The sequence below is a fragment of the Heterocephalus glaber genome, unplaced genomic scaffold (genome assembly GCF_053883595.1).
Source record: "Heterocephalus glaber isolate CG9 unplaced genomic scaffold, H.glaber_assembly_v1.0 deba00001577, whole genome shotgun sequence".
Classification (NCBI taxonomy): Eukaryota; Metazoa; Chordata; class Mammalia; order Rodentia; family Bathyergidae; genus Heterocephalus; species Heterocephalus glaber.
Genome location: NW_028258358.1, coordinates 12,889,217 through 12,904,973, shown reverse-complemented (window position 1 = coordinate 12,904,973; position 15,757 = coordinate 12,889,217). Strand labels below are relative to the sequence as shown.

Genomic DNA, 15,757 nt, shown 5'->3' with positions numbered 1-15,757 from the left:
GCTTTTAACCACCACGCTACATTATACTGCCTGCCTATCTGTCCTGTCATGTGTGCTGGGCTACTTGTTAGTCATACAGGTGATTTTGGTATAACTAATGAGCTATTACCTATACTGTGATCTTGATGCTGTTAAATAATATTTAATAACAAGGATTTCATTTTTATTATATTTTTGAATTTTTTCAGTATCATTTCATGTGTTCCAACTAAAGAGTGGGTGGGAAGCCCCTCTTGCTAGAAACCCTGAGGAAAACTCAGAAACTTACCCTTTTAAATCTCAGGACTATTTTTCCAATATTTCTCTGTTTTACCCTTTTAAATACCAGTCACTTTAAAAGGACAGAATTCAGATATTTGTTTTAAATGTTTAAAATAGCCTGTGAGTATTTATAAAGTTAAATTTAAAGATCTTCACTTTCTTTATCAAATGTTACAGTTTTCTTTTCTTACAGATGCTGGCCTCGAAGTAAAAGTAAAAGACCCACCAAAAGGAATGATTCCACCGGGAACTCAGCTGGTCAAGCCAAAGGCTGAACCTCAACCAAATAAGGTTAAAATAGAATGAAATCAGAAGCTGAATCAATCAAAGATTTTTAAACACTTTCATTGATGTTTCAAAAGGATTATGAAACATCTACTATTTTAAACTTAATTGATTTCAATATTTGAGTTTAAATATCCTAAATAAGTTTAGAGTCTGTTTCATAGTAATTTTAACACTTCAGATTATAGAAGCTGTACTTTTTAGTTTCTTTGTCTAATGCCATAAAAATTTATGGTTATTGAATAATTTATGTTATTGAAAGTTTACAGTTAATATAATATCTGCTAAAATTAACTGTAAAGTTTACAAGGTTAAATGTTTGTGCTGTTAAATTTCCTAACATCTAACTAGTCCATGTAGAAATTTTGGTAAATTGCTGGTTAAAAGGAAATATCAGTAATGGAATTTCTGTCATACATTTTTAAAAGGTACCTTCTATCCTTTTTTGTCATATGAATTCAAATTATAAAGGAAATAAATGTATTAATAATTTTCTACATATTTGTAGTAAGATACATTTCAATAGTTAGGAAAGTTCTTTTTATATTTTTGTTATAAATTTACTGTTATTTGCTGAGGAAAAGTAAGCTATAAATAATGTTGGAAACTTTTAGAATTATAGTATTGCAGATTGTTTTATTTCTTCCTATTCATGAAATCTCTAGTCCATGTTTTTCTTCTCTTACTTTATATCATTTGCCTTTCTCAGGTTCGAAAATTTGTGGCCAAGGACAGTGCAGGGCTCCGTATCCGGAGCCACCCATCCCTTCAGAGTGAGCAGATTGGCATAGTGAAAGTCAATGGAACAATCACTTTTATTGATGAGGTAATTCATAAAGAAGCTCTTGGTAAATAAATGTTGGACAGAAATTCTCTACATTTTTTGCACAATAATAAATTACTAAGTTTCCTCTTAGAATTTGTTTTAAGCAGTTTGAGGAATCTTCTGCACAATTTTTTTGCAGTGTTCATTGAGTTTCAAACATTTCAGTTATTTTCCTTTATTAATTAAAAACATAAGAAAACTCAAATATCTATAGCCAGAAACTTGTATAAGTAATCACCAAAAATGGTATAGTTGTTTATCATGATTTTTTTCATGATTTTTTAAAACACTATTTTTAAATATATTTCTTGTATTGCCTTAACTTGCAACAGTACATAGTAACTTTTTTTTTTTTAGCAATATACCCTCTGATTATTAAATGTAAATTTCAAGGAAGAAAGATTTGGTTTTTTTGGTTTTTTGGTTTTTGGTACCAGGGATCCAACTCAGGTCCTTGCGCTTGCAAGGCAGGTGGCAGAACCACTGAGCTAAATCCCCGGCCCAGATTTGTATTTTGGAAAACATCTGATATACTGTTTAAGCTGTTTATCTTGTGTGCTTTTGCTTCTATTAAAATTTTTACAGCCTCTGTGGATTATAATATTGCTTAGACATTCCTTGCTGCTTTTTTCTCCATTTTTATCCATATTTGCCTGCTTTGTAACCTTTGAGTCACTCTGCTAGCCCCATAGGAGTTTAAAGGAGGGCATGGCTTGTTTTTGTTGCTTCTTTCCTATAGATCCACAATGATGATGGTGTGTGGCTGAGACTGAATGATGAGACAATAAAGAAGTATGTGCCTAACATGAATGGTTACACTGAAGCCTGGTGCCTCTCTTTTAATCAGCATCTTGGCAAGAGCCTTCTGGTGCCTGTTGACGTAAGTAAAAGGTGGCTTCAAACAGCATCTTAGGTATACTCTTTTCTCATTACAGGGCTTTCTCTAATTAAGGCTTTTCAGTTCTGAGGTAACCCACAACTGTGTAACTTTTACTTTATAAGTGCTTGAAGTCTTAAGGGCATCTCATAATGAAAATAGAATTTGGCAAGGTGAAAGTCCTTATGCTTATTTTGATCCATCACTGACAGAAAGAAATAAAAGTAGGGCCACTGAATAACTTTCAAAGAGATAGGGAATGAGATTGGTTGCATTTTTTTTGTCCTTTTTTATTCACATTACTATTTGGAATGAATTACAAACTAAAATTTAAGAATTCAGAATTACCATACGTCACAAACACATATAAAGGTTTGTATGTTAGGTTGGCATTTTGTAAGTACTTGTGTCACGTCTTAAGTTTCAATCTTTTCTTCCTTGGCTTAGATTACTGTGTTAACATAACATGATTTTTAGACTTGTAATGCTTCATAGTATTCTAGTTAAAGGTAAATCCTAATCTCTGAGAGAACTCGTTGAGCCTTTTAGATAAATTCAATAGGATAGTTAAAGTCAATGTTTATAAGATCAGTATATCATAAAATATGGTAGTAACCCACACCTCTATTTTTAATTTACCCAGAAAATATGATTTTTCTTCCTTCTCTGTACCATCAAATGTATATGCTTCTTATGGCATTACTAATAAAGAGCAATGGGAAATTTTTATTAGTAAAAAGCCTTAGTATGTAAATAGTTTAATTTCTCAAAATTCAGTGTTTAATATCAAGCTATTGCATATATTGTATTTGTTTTTCTCCTTCACAGTACAGAATAATGTTTTCCAAAGCATTGTTTATATAAAAAGGTTCTTTGGAGAAGAAAATAGTAGAACTTTATGTTCTTATGAATATATCTTATACTCACACATGGAGAGATACGTTACTAATAGATGTGTGATCAAGAAAGTTTAGTGTGTTGGCCTACTGCTTTACTGAGGTTAAACTGAACAATGACAAATCTGTAATTAAAATACTAAATTTTAAATAAATCTGATCTCACATTTTTTGTGTATTTGTGTTTATTGTTAAAAATCAAAATGATTTTCACTCTGAAAAAGAGGGACAACTCTGGAAAAGGAATAATAATTCTGTATTATCATAGCTAAAAAGTTGTCCTTAAATGGTTAGAAACCATTTCCTACTATTGTCATCAGATATTTTTCAAGATTATGAAAAAAGTATTTTAAATGAGATTACTATAACAGTCATTTGTACAAATTTTTAAATTTTTTGGCCAATTTAGACATTTGTGTCTTTTTAAGAAATTTTTCTTAAGTTCCTGATACAGCATTTTACAAGATTCCATTATCTCTTTCTACCTTCTCCATTCCAAACTTTTCTTCCTAATTTGTTTGTTTGAACATTTGAGATGTTTTTGAAAGAGGAAAATATTCACACAGGTAAGCAAGAAAATAAAAGTAGAAAAGCAGATCTGAAAGCGCTTTATGTCTAAGTTCTGAATCCTGTGATTTCCTTTTAGAACCTTGTTCTTTTACAATATTTGACACTTTTAAGCGCCATCCAAGATACAATTTATATGCCATGAGTTGTGTTTTAATCTAAATAGCTCAGAATGTCTGATATCATTAGGAAGGATAAGATTTTTCTGGTTCCTATTTTTAAGGGCAGTAGTGACTTGAGATCCTTATAAATTAAAAGAAAAACACCAATTGAATAGGAAGAAATTAAAGATGTATATGAGAGGACTGGAGAAAATGTAAGATTGGGGAGTTAAGGGTACATTTGGAAAGGTTATTTTTGTAAAGTGGGAAGGAATATATATACATATATATGTGTGTGTGTATATATATGTGTATATATATGGCAGTAGATAAGTTGAGAGTGAGAGGAAGAGGAGAATAGGTTAAGGGAGACACAGTTTTCTTAAAATGTACAAAAAGGAAAGCCAGCAGTTAAGAATAAAAGTGAGTTAAGTTAGAGGATTTAGAAGTGCAGACAAAATTTGAAATTGTGTTTACCACTGGAAGAAGGATCACAGAGAACCATAGAGTGGTTTTGGTATAAAAATGAGAGAATTTATAGATGACATAAAAACTTACATTTTGGGTGATGATCAAAGATGGCAGAGCAGATATAGTATGGCAAAACTAACTGGCATAACAGATCTCCAGATGGATCTGCTGTGAAGTTGCTTCAATCCAGGTGTTAGATGAAGACCCACATGCAGGCCTAGCTTAGGTGGGAATAGGCTTAGTTTCCCAAGGTTTTATCTGTAGGGACTAGGGCATGCTCTTTATAGTGTCAGTACATTTTTAATGGTTACTCTGCAGATCTAAACATAGGGCATAAAGGGAATAATTATTTTATCTCATCCCCTTAAAGAAATAACACAGCTAAATACCTTACTACCTCGTCTTTTACATCTCTTATGACATTTACTGCTGGAAAACAATTTCCACCAATTTTCCCTTCTTAGTCCATTTGTGACTAAATCAATAATCATGGTTGATAATATACAATGGTTCAAGGGCCAGAGATTTAGCTCAGTGGTTTCGCCTGCTGTACAAGCGCAAGTGCAAGGACCCGAGTTCGATTCCCGGTACCAAAAAAAAATATGTGTGTGTATGTTATATATATAACATACACACACAATGCTTCAATAAAAAATATTAGAAATAAACAAAGACCATTGTCATTACCTTAAAAAGATGCCAAAGTACTGAAATGTTATCTTCAGTCTATACATCTACCTTTTCAACATTATGTTCACATCAATAAGTACTTTATTTGAATATTATGTGTACCTTATTTAGATACTCAAACTATACAAGAAAGTAGGGGAAACCATTAGAAATTTGAACAATGATGAATATTTGGTGAACTATAAAAAGCAAGGTTACCAAAAATGACCCAGTTTAGAGTTGTAAAGTGATTTTTAGTTTTGTTTAATGTATTTTTTAGTACTGTTGTTTTCATTAGAGATAGGTATTTTAACTAAATTTGGTCTGCCTACTGTACCAATAGTCCTATTTAAACACCATTACTTTACAAAGAAATATGAGTGTCCTAATTTAGTTCAAATGTGACTTTACAGTTATCCCTTTGAGAATTGTAGTGATTGATTCTTTTTCCAGTATCAGGAATCAAACTCAGGACCTTGTGCTTGCCAGGCAGGCACAATGCCAATAAGCCCTACTTTAACTGTTTTAGGATTTTGGTAATGCTCTAGAGATCAAATAAGATTAGACATTCATATTATGACTATATATTTTCCGAAAAATTTTAAGTAATGGAACGAATGGGGCTAAATAGATGAAAGATGTAGATCCTATGTGAGGCATTCATTACCTATTGGAACTTTTTCCCTTTTTAGAACACACTTTGTAGTTTTATATCTTAGAGTTGTTTTGCTGTTTCATTTATCTAGAACGCTTTTGCTTCTATGTTTTCTAATATTTTTCTAGTTAATTTTCTTCTCTGTACCTTCCAATTATACCATAATCTTTAATTTATTAATTGCTCATTCAACAAATATTTACTCTCCTTTTTGTATACCACATACTAAGCTGGGAAGTGGGTGTTGGGTGGAGAAGCACCAAGGAGAGATTTAAAATAAGTAAGATGAAGTGCTGTTCTTGCTGTTGGGGTCCTCACCACATAACGTGATAAACATACTGTATTCACCTACTGTACTGTGAGGAAATTATGTAACACTTAACTTAGTAGGTAATATTTAAGGTGGACTTTGTAGAAAAGTTGCCAGGGAAAAGAAAATTCTAGCCACAGGATCAAATGTCCATTCTTATGAAGGTATACTGTGTGGGGGGACTGATTAATGCCTGATACAGATGAATAGAAGAATCTTTGGTGAAAGCAGATACAGTAACTTACATTAAGTTTCCCTCTCCCATTCCAGGTAGCAGTTAGTCTGAAAGAGTAAAAAATGCTTACATCTTTCTCTAGCTAATTATGATACTTAGTTTGTTCTGTCCACCTTCAGCCCACTTGTATTTGTGTATCTTTTAGTTTTGTTTTTAAGTTCCTTAAGGGTAAAGACTATTAATGGTTCCTTCTTACTCCAGTTTATTTTTTCCAAAATGCTAGATATTATACCGAACTGACAGTAATCTTTCAACATTTGTTGATACCTAATTTGAGTTCTTTTCATTTGATATCATGCTGCTTAAGATAATTCCTAGCACATATACAGTATATTCCTTATCATGATTGTCTCATTTAAATCTCCAGGTGACCCTGTAGTGTTAAGTATATTATCACCATTTTTCCAATGAAGTAAGATAACTGCTCACCTAAGATCACAAATACATGTAATAGAGCTGATACTGAAACCCAATTTGATGTGATTTCAAAGTCTATGATTTTGTGTTCAATAGTCCTCAATCTAGTAGATAAGGATGAATATAATTACAAAAGGATAAAGAAAATATCACTGTGAATATCTTATTACTATAGCTAGAATTAATAAATACTTACAAGAATATACATAGAAATATAAATACTTGTTACCTTAATGATTGAATGGGGATGAATACCATAACATGTTTTGAAGGTAAATGAGTTAGTCTGAGAAAGTATACCTAGGGAATGTTGATTTTAAGTTAGATGATGATTTGGAAACTACAGCATGTAAGCTACTAGAATGTTCCATACACCTTGGAAAATATGAGTAAAACAGCAAAAGCCAATTATGTGGAACTCTTTCAACATGATGAGTGGAGTATAGTGAAAGAGAAAGTATATATCAAGGAATACTGGTGATATACAAGCAGCAGTGTTCTAAGATCTCTTTATAATGTCCATGTTACCTAAATCCTTGCAGAAGCAACTTGGGTCTCTGAATATCTCCTTACATTTATACAAATCACCTCCAATTTAGACTGGTAGGTGTTCACATATAGAAAGTATGTTGATAATCTGAAATAGGGGCACTGAAGATTTAGAGTAGAAATGAAGGGAAGGTATTGTTTTGTGGTCTTACAGTATCATTGAGATAATTGGTAAAATTAGCAAGCATTTCTTCCATTGTATAGCTAATTTCAGTCTTTTGAAACACCTAATAATACCTGGCAGTACAGCTTTACCATATACAAACTTTCCTGGTTTGGTTTGTGTATGTGTGCATTCATAACCTATTTTTACTCTGAATGTCTTTATTTAATACAGTGTTAGCTTCATTTCATTCTTTAATGTTGAGTTTTCTTAAACAATGAGATGAATAAGTACTTAAAATAATACTGTTATAATTTATATGTATGTCATGCAATTTTTAACTCTGTGCTAATCCAGCAGAGTAAATTTTTTTTTTTATTTTGCATGAGCATTTAGATGTTTGATTATGTATTTTCAGTGTGGTAATTACTAATTTATTTGGTGCCTTATATGTCATGAAAAAATACCAGCTTAGAATTGCAGTTTAGGGCTTATTAATTTAGATAGGTTTGTATATTTTAATTTTCTAATTTTCTTGACAGAATTTTTCTGCCTTTGATAAAGGATTTGAGAATAAAATTATTTAAATTATTGTATATATGCATGTCTGGTTGTTATACCGTTAATCTGAAATTATATAATATAAAATCTAATTTATATATATAATACATAAGTGAGAAGTTAAGACTTCAGAGAAATTAATATTTTCATGCATGTGCATGTCATTAGCCTAAAATATTCCTAAATTTTCAAGAGAAAATTATTCAAATACATAAACTCTACCGTTTTGGTGAATTTTTGGTACTTGATAAATGGACAAAGAATTTTCCACAACTATGGAAACTGAAGCAAAAAAATATCAAATTTGAATTCATGTGTACTTAACAAAATTGATTATATTAGCAATTTAGTACCATGGTTAGTAGTTACATCACTTTCAAGTATCACTGTATAATATTAACTCAGAAAACACTTAAATATGCACATTGAAATTAAAGAGAGGTATAAACTTTACTGTCCTTTAGTCACCATATTGCTTCTTTGCCTCTAAATTCATATGCGTTATTTTAACAAATCCTTTTATGTTGCTTTTAATCTCGGAAATTTTATGTTAGAAATAGAAAATACCCCCCCATAAGTCTTGATATTATTTTATGTCAAATGGTCTGCACCACTATTCTCTGTAAGGGAGAACACCATTAAGAACATACTCTAAAAATTCTTATATACCTGTATGAACCTGTAAAGAGATTAACACACACACACCCCAAAAAACCAAACATTTCATATGTTTTGCTGTATATTTTCACTTCACTAAAAGAGACAAGACACTGTTTGCTCTCCATTTTAAAATGGGAGAAAGGGGTAGGTATTGGTTTCAATTTTATATTTATTTATAGCCATATTAACTAAAAACTCATTTTTTTATTTTATATGTCTTAAATTTATATGTACATATCTATATAGGTATATATCTATTCCATATGCATACATGCATAACCAAAATAAAGAAGTAGAGAATAGTAATTATATTCTCATCCAAAATGATATAATCGATCAGGACTTCTGGTGTTCCTTTCATGTTAAGTCTTAGATGATGATAGTTTTAACATTTTGTATATCCTCTTTTTTGTCCAAAATAACCATTTATTGCATTAAAATTGTGCAGGTGCTGCTCACTAAAGATCAGAAAAATATAGATTGATAGCATGGTAAAACTATAAGAATGTATATCATTTAAATTGTCAGTAAGACATTTTCTGATTTTTCGTTTTTCTGGGATCACATTTGCTTAGAATTGACTTTACTTTTACAAAATATTTTTGGACTTTAACATAGCTGTCCCTGAATGTCTATGCATCATCTTGTCTTATAGATAGGGAAAAATAGATCTGTCTTAATAAAAGTTATATATAGTGTTTCTTTCCTTATGTTTTCCTTATTCTTTTCAGAAACATTTCCAAGTGAATTTTTTTCCCTTTATTGAAGGAAGGAAAATTGAAAAATTACTGAGCTTTTTTGTGTGAATTTTTTTTATTTTTTGTACTTTAAACCTGATAGTTTATATATAATACATGCCATTATTCTTATAATAGTTGTATTTTCTGTACAGTATTCATTATTCATTCTTCCTGAAACAGCAGGCTCTTTTCCGTCATAAAACAAATCTGACTTGTATTAGAATAAATGTATCCTTACTTGAGGAATTTTATGGTTTACTTCTTGCACCGAGGTTGTAAGCGTTATAACAATGTCTGGCTTTTAATTTTAATAAATGGCATGACACACTATATCCATGGAGAGCTTTTGACAAAGCTTATTTTTCAGAATTTCTTTGGTATGTGGTTTACTCAGGTGGCTTCAGTCTCCCTTTAGTAAAATAATATTTTTGTGTTGATGCTAGAGTACAGAAAAATGTTGTTACTGTGAACGCATCTTCTGCAGATGATATCCTGTACCCATTCTTTGTTGATATTTTTCTTTCTTAAACTTTGTCACTCAGAATATCTTTAATGCTAGCCAAGGAGTCAGGGATTTGGACGTATTTTCATGGACTTCCAAAGCTTTTTTCCCCCAGGTGAGTTAATTTTAAGGAGCAATCATACATTACTCAGGTATTTCAGCATGTACAACAAATTTTACATTCTATTTTTGAAGCTTTTGCTTGAAATTAATACAAACAATTTCCAAAAATATTTATGTGAAGCACTGCAATTGTTTCCCTTCTATTTTTGCCAAAGAATGTATATTAGTTTAAGTAAAAGTTTTATACGGCTTCAATGTTGCTATATTTAGTTCTCCAATAATAACGTCGAAGTTTAGCTTTTTCAGAATTAATTCATTTAGGTGGTAGTGTTGTGACATTATGAATCTTTTTTTTTCCCACTGCCTACTCTTTTGCAATGCCTTTTTGAATATTCATCTGAGAATGGAAAATGGAAGGAGAAAAAATAATATTGAAATTTACCAATTTGGTATACTGGTGCCCAGGTCTCATGTTTCTGTATTGAATAAAAGTGTATTTTAGGATTGCTTGAGAGTGACAGGAATAGTTCTATAATTTTATGTCTATCAGCTATTTTTATACTGCTTAATAGAAAATACTGGATAAACTTTAATGTTTAATTTATATAGCATCATTAACTTTTCAGTAAAATATTAACTACTTTACTAAAAGTTCTCATATGTTGCCTTTTTGTGAATAGTTTATAATCATTTAGTTTTGCCAGGATTTATCTCTCAGTGTTACCCTAAACGATCAGAACTTGGAATTGTTAAAACTAAATGCTCTAGGAGTATCATTAAATACCAGTAAAACTGTTTAGATAAATTTGCTGAGGTTTTTTTTTAGGTACCGGGGATCAAACTCGGGGCCTTGCACTTGCAAGGCAGATGCCAGAACCACTGAGCTAAATCCCCAGCCCTGCTGTTATTTTTTATGTCACCATGTTATTTTGAAAATCCATTATAAATACTAAAGCTTGCCCCTTCAACCATAAAATGGCATGATGTGTTTACTGAAACTGTTCAGTCACAAATAGAAATTTGTAAATGTTTACTGAAAACCTTGTGAGCATAGTAGAAATATTTAAAGTTTATGTCTTACGTTCAACTTTTATTTTGGTTTCTTTATATAATTGGGTATATATACAAATTTTTACAAATATACATGCATGAGTATATGAAATGTATATTTTTAATTTATTTTAGGTTATAAATCTCTGTTTTTCAAGTTCTCAAAATTCTCACTTCTAATAAATTGCCAATATAAAGAATATTGACACCTACATTCTAATAAAGTAAAATTAAATTGTCCATATTACATATTTACATAGGTAAAAATTAATTATATATTACCAAATTGAGATTTACAAAATATCATGTGAAGGTTAATAGTGTTTTTTAAATTTTCCCTGACTAACCATATATTGAATTAACAAAGCATATAAGAATTACTGAATCCGCATTTTGTTTTCCTGTCTTAGGGTTTGAACCTGGGCCTTTGAACTGATCTATATCCCCAGCCCTTTCTTGTTTTTTACTTTGAGACAAAGTCTCATTAAGTTGCTAAAACAGGTTGAGCTCAAACTTGTGATTTTTCTGCCTTGGCCTTCCAGAGTGCTTAGGATTACAAATGTGCGACCCTTTGCCCAGTCGAATCTATATATTTTTAGTCTCAGAATTGTATTTTTAATATATTACTGTGTATATGGATATACATCTGTTGCTATAAGGCCACTTGTAAGGATAGAATTCAGTTAAATTTTACCTAGTTTTTTTCATCATTTTTCATAACACAATATTAATTTTAACCTAATTTTCATGAGTATTGCATTATAGTTATCTTTTTTTCTATTTGAATATATTTCTCAGTCCTTACTACTATATTGAAAATTGCAGTTGTAAATTTGTTTAATGGTGTAATAAATACAGTGAAAGAACCCTCAGTGTGGAACTTTTATCTACATTTTATTGGGAAAAACAAAGTATGCCATACTTAAATTTCTTACAAGGAAGCAATTCATCACAGCATGTAGATTCAACAGAAAATATAGAACAAGTTCTTCAATTTTAGAAGTGACTTTTCAATAATATAAATTCAAATGAATTTTACTTACTAAAAAAATGCATCTTTGGTGCTAATCTCTAGAAAAATGTATATTCTATTTACTGTAGCATTAACATATTTTATGTGGTCTAGCAAATATAAAAAGACATTTTCATCTTTAGTATATTAAGAAAGTATGAGTTAAAATCTTGAAAACATTCTTATTTTGTGCATATTTTTATCATCATTATCTCTGCTTATAGACAAGTCTCAGTCTTCATGTTTTCTTTATACTTATTTCAAAGGGGGAAGAGATTAATATTTAAATATTTTGTGAATACCAACTTAGAATAATGTAATAATGACTCAACTTTTCAATAGTGATTCATACAGTAAATTACTTTTATTCTTCTTTTTAATATTGCATTAAAAGCTAAAAAGGAAAATCAAGGACTATAGTACTATATTTCCCAGATTGCGGTGGGCAAAAGCCAGAGATTCCATTGCTCTTCTACTTTATTATTGAAAAACTGAAAGATTATTTAACAGTGATATTGACTAATGCTTCATTTATCTTTAGATATATATTCTCTTAACTGGCATTATTGCAGACTTGCTATGAAATCTCTTAATAGGAGAATTTTCCAAATGATAATAGTTTGTATTTTGTTCATTTTTTCCTATTCAAATTTTCAGGAACCTAAAACTAATACTGATGACTTTTTCAAAGACATAAACTCCTGCTGCCCACAGGAAGCAACAATGCAAGAACAAGATATGCCATTCTTCCGAGGAGGGCCAGGCATGTACAAGGTAGTGAAGACGGGACCTTCAGGTCACAACATCAGAAGCTGTCCTAACCTTAGAGGTATCCCAATTGGAATGTTAGTTCTGGGAAACAAAGTCAAAGCAGTAGGAGAGGTATGGATTCTTGTAGCTTCATGACTTCTAAGATACTAGTTTTTAATGTAGTATAACTACCATCTCTTCCTTCCAAAGGTTGCCATTTCCATCCAGGTTTTTAAATGTTAATGTTCTTGATCTTTACTTGTATTGGAAATACTAACATAATTTTTCTGTGCGTCTCTTCTGATAATTTTATTTTCATAATTATACTATGAAAACAATATATTAACAAATGATTTGTACTGTATATAAAAACGTTTGGTATTTGCATGTATCTTTTCTTTATTACAAATGTATTACTTTACTGTTACAGATTATCAGCACTAAAAGTGTTTTGTGTGAATTGATTATGGAGATATTCTTGTATCCAAAAGGTTTCGTTTCGTTGTTCCCATTCGTAAGCCTCACTGAAGTCCTGAGCAAATAAAATTATTCTTTAGGCTGCGATGGCATTTGCCTCAGCTGATAAGCTTGAAGATGTAGTGTGTCATGCTATTTCTCAGTGTCAGGGTTATTTTCAAGATGAACTATAGGTACTGTCAACCTAAATAATATCAAGTGTGCTGCATTAGGACATTTAGATATAAAAAAAATGAGCCACGTGTTTTGGGTAACACTTAAAATTATTTACCTGTGTGTTTTAAAAAATATTATCTTAACCATATGTTTAAATAAGCCTTATTGCTTTCTGTTTACCTCAGTCTGTGGTCTTAATTTCAGAAACTAATCTCATAGTAGAAAAGTATTGGAATGATTACACTGTTCAGAAACACTTGAAACTTTTTACTGGTTTTCAGCCTGAGTGCTATGAAAGAATCAAGCCAATCATTCATGCTTTTTGTTATGTACCAGGTAACCAATTCTGAAGGTACATGGGTGCAGCTGGATAAGAACAGCATGGTAGAGTTCTGTGAGAGTGATGAAGGAGAGGCATGGTCCTTAGCTAGAGACAGAGGCGGAAACCAGTACCTCCGGCATGAAGATGGCAAGTTGGCTTAAATTTGTGATTTACTTTGATTAACCTTTGAAATACATAATTTTAATGTTTATTGTATTACTTTTATTTAAAGATAATTTTATGTGTTTATTTTTTAAGTGAAAGTAAATCTAAAGGTTTAAAAATCTCGGATCTATCAAAATTGGTTTGTAAAATACATGAATACTAGATGATTGCCCATGAAAGACCAGAATGAAAAGAAAATTGGAAACATAGGATTCTCTCTTTATGAAAACATCCTTTTTATTTCTTTGACATGAATTTCTATACCTCATTCTTCTGTGCAAGTCGAGGACTGAGTGTTTTACCATTCTATAACAAATTGAAGTTGAGTTTTCAAATCACCAATTGCAGTATTTCTCCTAGGCAACATCATTTGATTGAATTTTATCTCAGGGACAGAGCATTAAATAAATACATACTGTCTTTTTGGTATTTCCTATTTTGACTTCGAGCTTTCACTTTTATTTTTTTCAACATTAATCTCACTTAGTGAGATTTTCCTTTTTGTTCCTCTCTCTTTATTCTCCTGGTGGCAAAAGTTTACTTTTCAAAGACCAGACAATGTTGTCACTTGTGTGAAGCTTTGATCCAAGTGCCAGTGTCAAGAATTCCGCCTATGATCCTAAAGAACCGTATTCACCACTAGAACAAAACTGATAGTATTAGATTGAAGTTAATTTTTATTTCTCCATACCCAGATTGTGAGTCCCTTGTGGACAGGCACAGGGTTTTTATCTTTGTATTCTTAGTTCTTCAGCAGTTTGATGCATACTAACTAGTTGATTACAAAGTTTTGTAAATACAGGTTGAATTGTAAAAATAATATGATTTCAGCCAGGTGTGGTGGCACATGACTATAATCCCAGAACTTGGGAGACTGGGGCAGGAGGATTGCTACAAGTTTGAGGCCAGCCTGGGCTACACAGGGAATTCAAGGCCAGCCTGAGTTGCATAATGAGACCCTGTCTCAGCCCTCAATATGATTTCAAACAAATCCTATAGATAAGTAAAGCATAGATTTTTTTTAACCAAATCCCATATTTATAGGATAAGATCAGATAAATTAGAAAACATTATTTATCTAAAGTTAATAAACTTATATAATTATTTTATCCAAGAGGTAACATGGTCATAAATATAAATAGATTCAAAAATTTTTCATGAAAGAGGACTTTTAGATATATTAGCTCCCTTTTTTCTGCATAGCAAATCTTTATGTAGTTAATATAATCTTCTACTTAAAGGTGGCGAAAGTGAGCTCTTGAATTTAAAATGACTTCCTTGTAATTGTACAGGTGATTATGTGGCAGTTATAAGTCTTTAGCCAGAATCATCTTTTGTGTTTTCAATTGTATGTTCATTACACCATGGCAAACATTGAGCATACTCTGAAAACTTAATTCATCCTCTTATTTTTTTTACCAAATAAACATTTTTTTAGGTAAAGATATGTTTGAAAATTAATATGTTGAGATAGAACTATTAGTCTTTACATTTTGAAAAAGAAAATGCCTCTTATATAGATGAGGCATTTACAAAATGTTCACATTTACATATACTTAGTGTATATTACTATATTCACTATAAATTTTTAAACATTCTCTTGTTATATAGGAATATTCAGATATAATTGAAAATACCTAGTCAGGCAGCTTTATTAAAGCTATGTAGTCAAATAATGTGAGAATAATTCAGATGACTCTCAAAGGAGCTGTGTAGCTCAGTCTGGCCTTGAATGCATTATGTTACCCAGGCTGGCCTGGAACTCACAGTGATCCTCCTGCCTCAGCCCTGTGAGTGCTGTGATTATAGGCATGCACCACCACACCTAGCGTTAGTCTAATTTTTAACTGTATAGTATAAGGTGTAAGAATAGACTCTAGAATAGACTCTGGAACTGGAATACCAGAGTCCTAATCCCAGCTGTACAACTTTTGAGACCTATTACCTTGCCTAATAGCTTATTTTTCTCTACTTTAGTTTACAGAATGACCTTATAAGTCATAACCTCATAAATTTGATATGAAGACTAAGTGAGAAAATTACACATAAAACTAGCAGATGGTAAATTTAGGTATTG

The 15,757-nt window shown here is 31.2% G+C and overlaps 1 protein-coding gene across 22 annotated transcripts in view; it reads left to right on the top strand.

Moving 5' to 3' along the window:
* Mycbp2 (MYC binding protein 2) overlaps window positions 1–15,757 on the top strand; it is a 294,048-nt gene that overhangs the window by 176,841 nt on the left and 101,450 nt on the right. For 12 of the 22 annotated variants that reach the window (XR_015443710.1, XM_087192942.1, XM_087192939.1 and 9 more), the window contains 6 exons: window positions 455–552; window positions 1,256–1,372; window positions 2,112–2,252; window positions 9,726–9,800; window positions 12,468–12,692; window positions 13,530–13,662. Coding sequence is in view for 21 of the 22 variants with exons in the window: in XM_087192942.1 (XP_087049068.1) it covers window positions 455–552; window positions 1,256–1,372; window positions 2,112–2,252; window positions 9,726–9,800; window positions 12,468–12,692; window positions 13,530–13,662 (789 nt within the window). In the remaining variant the exon portion in view is untranslated. The remainder of the gene's footprint in view (window positions 1–454; window positions 553–1,255; window positions 1,373–2,111; window positions 2,253–9,725; window positions 9,801–12,467; window positions 12,693–13,529; window positions 13,663–15,757) is intronic. The other 10 variants (XM_004845227.4, XM_087192946.1, XM_087192948.1 and 7 more) reach the window with 4 other exon arrangements.